General features: G+C 41.4%; 1 protein-coding gene across 1 annotated transcript; it reads right to left on the reverse strand.

Annotated features, from left to right (window-relative positions):
• Positions 1 to 293: 293 nt before the first annotated feature.
• Positions 294 to 7,332, reverse strand: LOC114557783 (B-cell receptor CD22). Its single transcript, XM_028581436.1, has 7 exons — positions 7,195 to 7,332; positions 3,154 to 3,498; positions 2,834 to 3,055; positions 2,055 to 2,342; positions 1,277 to 1,352; positions 1,134 to 1,167; positions 294 to 1,051 (listed from the first exon to the last, which is right to left on the reverse strand). The coding sequence occupies exons 1-7, from the start codon at positions 7,238 to 7,240 to the stop codon at positions 1,013 to 1,015; spliced, it is 1,050 nt and encodes a 349-aa protein (XP_028437237.1). The 5' UTR covers positions 7,241 to 7,332; the 3' UTR covers positions 294 to 1,012.
• Positions 7,333 to 8,022: the final 690 nt, after the last annotated feature.

An 8,022-nucleotide genomic window follows, 5' to 3' on the forward strand; every position in this document is an offset into this window, starting at 1 on the left:
ATGGGGTGCTTGTATCCAACTACTGCTCACCGCTGGTGGAGTTTGTGACTGTTAAATGTCGACCATTCTACGTGAATTCACGGCTGTGTTTATACTGAAATAACAATAAAACACACTTGACTCCCTCTCTGTAAACAATTTCAAAAGTCTGTAACCGGTAGGCGTGGTTTGGGGGTGGCCTTGTAGGGAAGTGAAGCAAGTGCATTCTGGGAGTTGTTGTCTTTAATCCACATGAGCCAAAAATAAATTTTCTGGCTTTTCTCTGTCTAGAAGGCACCAAAAAAAAAAAAAAAAATCACATCTCTACTAATATTAATACATATTCATCTTTCCAGCGGTAAAATATCCCTTTAAAATTAAACCTTAACAAACCCTAACCGTAAAACCTAAAAGCTAGGGTTGTGGTTAATAATGTAAATAATATTTCTAATTTGGTGGACTGAAGGTAACAAATCATTTACAAGAACATCATTTGCATGAGTATTTTGAACTCAAGATGGCAGTATATCCTGGTTCGACCACAATGATTCTGGATACAGTCTGTTTTCCCAGCAGTGAACCACTGAAAAATGTTAGGCAACAATACTGTACTTTTATAGCTTAAGTTACTAAATTAAGCTATTTTCTCATGAAAGTATTGTTGCCTAACATTTGCAAGGTTGGGTAACGTTACAATTCCCTTCTGTCTTCTCATGAGAAGTACTTGACGTTTACACAGACAGGAGTCAGAATGGAATGAGAGGTGTTGCTGCATTTTCATGTTGGGGAACTTGCTGCTCAGCAACTATGTTGTATATCTATGTATAATGTATGTATAATAATAGTGATAACATAAAGTAATAATTCAATCTACACAGCTCTATTAAGAAGGAAATATCTCCAGCAGCGTACAAAGCACAGACATTCTTGTGCAGGTCATGTATCTGGTTTAATGAAATGTCATCAGGCTCAGGCGGAGGGAGACAACAGACATGTCCTTCTCTGTAAACCTGTTTGTTTGCTTTTTACCCATTTAGGCGATGCGGATGTTTTCATAATCATGGCTGTTTTCCTGAAACATAACCGGGCAACATTAGACATTTGGTGTTAAACTCTCATTCATTTATTTAAACTGAACCAGGAGAAGGTCTTACCTCTTTATCCACAGCAGAACTACATCTTTGACTCCTTTAACAATGAAATACAAAAAGGACATACATTGACCTCTTCCAACATTTCATGACAATCATAAAATGAAATATTACAGTCAAGAGTCAGTCAAGAGTGTTTAACTTACCATGCCCAGATAATAACCAGTAGAAGCAACAGGCCAATACAGACTCCAATACCAACAAAGATGATGACACGGTTAACTGTTAGTAGAGTTTGAAAAAAACTGTGTGAGAAATGAAACTAACGGCATCTCATATTTTCAAATATAGTTAAAAATGTTCAGCAAATACATAAAAATAAATAAAAATTTTGTAATTTTTTTAAATTCCACAGTACTATATTTTCAAAAAAATCAGCTCATTTTAACAAGCAGTTTGGTATTCAACTGTAGATTTATAGTTGTGATGAACAAAATAGGATTCTCTTTGTTTGTTTAGTGGGGTGGCACAGGGGGGGACCAATAATCAGGATGGATAGGATAGAGCAACACAATGTAATTCTGCTAAATAAAACATCACACTCAATATTAGTTTCACTTGTTTTCATTTTAAACAAATTGTGTATCTGAATACAATACACATTTTCTATAGGCTCAATCTGCCACTTTTTAAAAAACAATTCCAGTGCTGATTCTATGGTATCAGAATTTTGAATAGTCATCATGAAAACATTAAATGGTCGTGTCATGTGACAAAGGCTGGGAAAATTGGTAGAACAGACAGCCAAGTGACAGTGCTGTGATCCAATGGAAATCACAATTGTCAGATTGACTGCAATCTAGCCCAATGAATTGGGTTAATCTGCTAATTTGCAACATTAGAACTATCATTCCCCATTGGATGATCAATATCAATACAATCGCTGAACACGTTGTAATCTGCTTATTTTCCCTACATACTCACTGTCTGCATCACCCGCTGTCAGCAGCACCTCAGTTGATCTGTATTGCCCCAGTGGGTTCCTGGCCTGGCAGATGTAGATTCCAGTGTGGGACGCCTCCACAGAGGGGAGAGACAGCACCTGTCCTGAGCCCACCTGGAGCAGGGAGCTGGAACCGGAAACAGAAGCCCAGTACCAGGTGTAGTTGTCTGCTGCAGGGTTAGCAGCACTGCTGCAGCTCAGATTCACACTGCTGCCCTCTGTCAGGTGACCAGGATAACTTATCTCAACAGATACATTCAACGGGGGATCTGTATTAAAAACACAACCACTGTGCTGTTGTATACATTCACTCAGAGGATGTATTTTTTGTGTACAAGTTAACAAGAAAATAATAATGGAAGATCCTGACCATTTGTAGCTTAATTGTCAAAGCGTATTCCTTTAAAGATTTAAAGACATAGTTCAACATTTTGGGAAATACGCTTATTTGCTTTATTGCTGAGAGGTGGATGAGAAGAGTGATACCACTCTCATATCTGTATGGTACATACAACGGTATACCAACAGGAGTTGGTTAGCTTAGCTTAGCTTAGCATAAAGACTGGAAACAGGAGAAACAGCTAGCCTGGCTGTGACTAAAAGAGCCAGCGGGAGCTCCTCTGGAATTTTGGGGGCCTCTAAAAAATGTACAATATGATTGTAGTATTTTCCAAAAATGTTGAAATATTCCTTTACATTTATGCATCACAGAGTGAAATAGCAGTTTCTCAACCATCAATGTCATAATAAACATACTTACACTGAAAATCCAGAGCCACAGAGTCAGATAGCACTGACTCCTGTCCTTCGACAGCACATGAATAATTCCCAGAATCCTCTGCTTGAGCCTGGAACACTGGTTTGGCTACTGGATGCCCATCTTTAAACCAAACTGTGTTGGGAAGTTGGCAGGATGTTCTACATTCAAGAGTCACAGTGCCTCCTGCTCTCACCCTGTCAGGGTACACTCTGGCACTCAGCTCTGGACACCAATTAGGTAAAGAAACAGAGAGCATGGTATTAGGGAAAAACTGAAAATTTTGAATTTGAACAGTAACACTCGATGTAGAATCATTTTACCTGTGACAGACAAATACACAGATTCTTTGCTCCGCCGTCCAAGCGTCTGCGTATCAAACCTGAAGTAGTAATGTCCAGTGTCATTATCCTGCAGGTCATCAATTGCCAGGCCACAGTCGTGCTGCTGGTCGCCAAGATATTTAAAACGATTTTGATATGAAGGAAGGTCTGAGAGCGCAACGCGTGTCCAGGTGCCATTTATTAATTCCCCTTTGTACCATGCAGTCCTTTTAACAGTTTCCCCATCTCTGTAGTTGTATGAGCACCTGAGTTGCACCGATGATCCCTTTAAAGCACATGGATTTGGGTTTTCAAAAGTCACTGACCAACCAGCACTCACACTTCCTGCAGAGAGAATTTGTTTTAATTAGATTTATTGTTTCACTTTATATGGAGAGTTAAAGGAACAATCAGAGGAAATGGAAACATGTGTTGTGGTTATGGACATTTCTGTTGCTGTTTTGTGTGGGTATTTTTCTCTTCTCCTGTTGTCACTGTGTATTCTGTGGATTGTGTGTGTTTCTGTTCTGTGGTGTATCCTGTGCGTTGTGTATATTTCTGTTTCCTGTTTTATTTTGTCTGTTTTCTGTCTTGTCGTGCCTAGTTTTGCTTCCTGTGTTTTACCACCTTTGTTGATTACCCTGCCACTCCTAGGGCCCTGTCTTGCACTCAGTGCAATTGCCTTTGTACACCAAAGCATGTATCATTCCTATTTTGCACCCAACGCACAGCGGACTTTTCCCTCCACAGACACACGTCAGTAAATTAGGGAATGTATTTGCGCTCAGGGGACGGTTCAGCGAAAAGAGGAGGCGTATTCAGGCCCAAACGTCTCCTAGTGCTATTTTGCAGTTTCAGAAAACAATTCCGCCACTGACCAGGAAAAACCTGGTCTAAAGTCAGTAGCGCGTTATTCAGATGCTATTTTAAGGGCGCATAATGTAGCGTGTGCACAACGCGCATACACTTTGCTTCTCTCATCTACACAGTTCCCATTTTTGCAAACCATACATAATTACGATGAAAAATATTACTGAAAATGCGCTTCAGGTGTCTGGATAGGTCAGGAGGCACTTTACAGTACAGTCGCAGCATTCTTTGTGGCTTGTTGTGTTTTACACAACATTTCCATGAATCATGGATGTGTTGATGACATAAATGAGGAAATATTAGAGGACTTAAGGAGATGTGATGTTGAACTACGGTGGGATTGGACACTCCGGCGGGATCTGGTCCGGGAGTGGCAATGCGCTCCTGGTGGAGCGGGTGAACGGAGATGGAGTGGGGGGAGGAGGAAGGGGGACAACAGGAGCAGGTGGTGCGTTTGGAGGCCCACGCTCTATGGCTGCAGCAATCCTCTCCAGACTTGAGGAGATACGCCCGAGAAGCCGCAGCAACATCGCCACCCAATCAAGACGGGTATTTATTACTTTGCCGCATCTCGGACAGCTCCCGCTGGCGTGCGCCAGGCAAATCCGCCGTTATAATAGCAATCCGCCATGGAACAAGCGTGCCTGATCTTAATAGGAATGTGAGATGACGCTCTGATTGGTTTACTGCACGTTACGCCCAAACCACACCTAGCTACTTCAGACCAACCCATTTTAGATTTCCGTCGGGCGCAAGACTCATTTAACCCGCCGGCATAATAGCAACAGCGCCCGAGATCCGCACACAAAGCTACTTGCGTTTCACATTTGATACTTGCGTTTCAGATCGTTAAAATAGGGCCCCTAAAGTGTAAGGCCTATCACCTGCTGTGTCACCTGCCCCTCATTACCTTGTTACCCAGTGTATTTAGTCCTCGTGTGTCCCTTGTCTCTTGTCAGATCGTTTTGTGTCTGCTTGTGTCCCTGCCTGGCTAGTTTGTATGTGTCTCCGTCAACTCCCTTCAGTTCCTGTGCTTCCTGTTTTTTGTACCTTCTTGGTTTTTTTGATTTTTCAACAAATAGTTTTTGCCTACTGCAGCTCACAGGACTCCCTTGGTTTGTTTTTGTGTTTAAATCAATAAATCCTCTACCTCAACCTTCTCCTGCCTGCCTGCCTCTCCCTGCATTTGAGTCCACTATCCCCGGAACTGTAACAACATGCTCCTCAGCAAAAATATTTCTTAAACCCTAGAATGTGACTTAAAAGAATTAAACACACCGAACTCATCCGTAAAGTCAAGACCCTTGGTCTGTTTAAGATGTGTAGATGTGCACAATGAACCAATGTTCTTCAAACATTAAAGAAAAACACATACTGAAATGAGATTTGGAAATTCTGTGTCAACAGCTGTGTAAATGCACCAAGCTCATTTGAACCTGCAACAACTGATGTTTGGCAGCCCTTTGGTACTCTCTACTGCTCCTTAAAGGTCCAATATGTAATATTTGTACTGTAATAAATCCAAAAATGACACCAATGCCTCATCAGATATTAAGGAAACATGTTAAACTGAAATACTATCTTTTCTGACAACAATGCTAATTTCAGTATTTTTTCTTTTTGAAATTTACATTCCGTGACGGAATTTATGTTTATGTTTTGATCTGTGTGTTGTTATCAACGGCCCAGTTTGACAGGCAGGCCGGGTTGCCAGATATACCTGTAAAAACGTAAACCCAGCGCGCTACAGCTGTAACGGTAGTACAGCCATGAAAGCAGCAAACAAACGAACAGGATCAACGGAGATAGATTCTACATGACATAAAAAAATGAAAACAGCATGTTTCTAACAGTGGCGTGACCAGAGACGTAACAACCCCCTGGTAAATATTGGAGATGTATTTCAAAGATGGAGACAGCTTAGAGCCCAAATGGACGCAGAGTTGGCTTATTTTCTCCTGAACAGGTAAGCATTAGCTCCACGCTAATTTATCACAGCTACTAGGGATGGGCATTTTTTGTCATTTCAACATTTGTGTACTCAGATTGATTTATATAGCTAGAGTACCCGAGTTGGTTACTTGCAAAAACAATTGAGACATAGCCAGTAAAGTGATCGCGACTTGTCCTGGCTAACGCCGCCATGTTAACCCTGCTAACTGTTAACGTTACCGGGCAGCCCATGGCTGTTTACAGCGTGTAGCCTCTTCAGCGGCTGGAGCCGACAACGGTGAGTTATTTTAAGCCACGAGAGGGGGGCTGTAAATCGGAAAGAGGGGACTATGGGTTTGCAGTGTGTTTAGCGATTGTTGCCGTAATTCTAAGCCAATGAAGTGTGTTCCGTTGGCAAGGTAGTGGTATTTTTAGCGTTTTGTATTGTAATTCTAAGCCGAGGAAGTGTGCCTGACTGGCGTGTGGAGAGGACAGTGAGGTTGTTGTGTTTTTAGCGGTTCATACTGTAATTTTAAGCCGAAAAAGTGTGTCTGTCAGTTGGTTACAGAGCTCCACGTGAGCACGGGCTTTTATGACTGTCAATATAGCCAGCATCTAACGTTAGCTACTCGGCTGTGCTGTGGAGTAATGTCTGGCTATGTGAGACTAGCATCTAACGTTAGCTACTCCGCTGTGCTGTGGAGTAATGTCTGGCTATGTGAGAAAAGCGTCCAGCTACATTGTTGTGAATGCTGCGGTCTCAGCCTGGCAACCCCCGTGTCGAGTCTGGGCAGGAGGGGGCGGGGGAAACGACTCTCCAGTATTTTGAATTGGTAGTGCAGTAACTATTTTAACCGCTAGCTGCCAGTATTACACACAATATTACATATTGCACCTTTAAGCTTTTTGTTGAGCTCTGTTGAGTGTGTCAGAACTCAAGAGTTTCTGAATTATGGTGGCTGGACAGAAGAGAGAAATTTTAATGAGAATACCAAACTGACCAGTTTAAAAAAAGGGTTGGTCGGGTTGCAAACAGAAGGATGTCAGTCACTGTGAAAATGAAATGATGCCCTTGCTAGATGTGTTTATAAGAGTGCATTATGAACAAAATAGAATTAATTACCAGTAAAGTAAATTGGGTTAGAAAAGAAATCCAATAAATACAAATAGTAGTTACAGAAATAAATGCAATATGGCACTTTGTCTTGAAATGAAAATTGAAAAATGATCTCCCCATACCTGGTTTGAGGATCAGAAGCACGAGCATTGCGATCATCTTGTCCATCAACGCAAAACACAGAATTTAGAGATGGATGTGAGACTTGGGGATTGGATGTGATCTCTCAGGAGGAAAGTTGTGGATGAGTAACATCTGAACATCTGATACGATAAGCATAATGCTCCGTTAGCTGCTGCCATGTCACATGTTTATGTAATGGGAGGAGTCAGCTGGTCCGCTGAATCATTTGAGTGCATATATTTCTCTATACCCAAGAGGGAGTGTAGGATGAGTCATCAATACTAATCTAATGTTTTACTGGAAATTTAGATGTATGTTAACATTTAAATTTTGGACTTATACCAAAACAGTTAACGCAGAAGGGGTTAGGAACGTGGGCAAGAAGAAGAAGAAAAACACAAAAAGAAAAGATTAACCCTCCGTAAATGGGGAACTTGTGGTTGAAAGTTAATTTCCTCCACAGAGAGTGCATCTGTTCATGTCCTGCATGCTGATTTGTTGCTTCCTTCTCATGTTTATTTCTGTATATTACTTTACTTCTGTGGCTTCTTCAAATGTTTGTTTTTACAAAGGCAGGCAGGAGAAGGTAGAGGTAGAAGATTTATTGATTTAAACACAAAAACACAGGGAGTCCTGTGAGCTGTTCTAGAAAAATCCAAAAAACCAAGAAGGTACAAAAAACAGGAAGCACGGAAACCGAAGGGAGTTGACGCAGACACATACAAACTAGCCAGGCAGGGACACAAGCAGACACAAAACGATCTGACAAGAGACAAGGGACACACAAGGACTAAATACACTGGGTAACAAGGTAATGAGGGGCAATG

This window comes from Perca flavescens, chromosome 6 (genome assembly GCF_004354835.1).
Source record: "Perca flavescens isolate YP-PL-M2 chromosome 6, PFLA_1.0, whole genome shotgun sequence".
In the NCBI taxonomy this organism is placed as follows: Eukaryota; Metazoa; Chordata; class Actinopteri; order Perciformes; family Percidae; genus Perca; species Perca flavescens.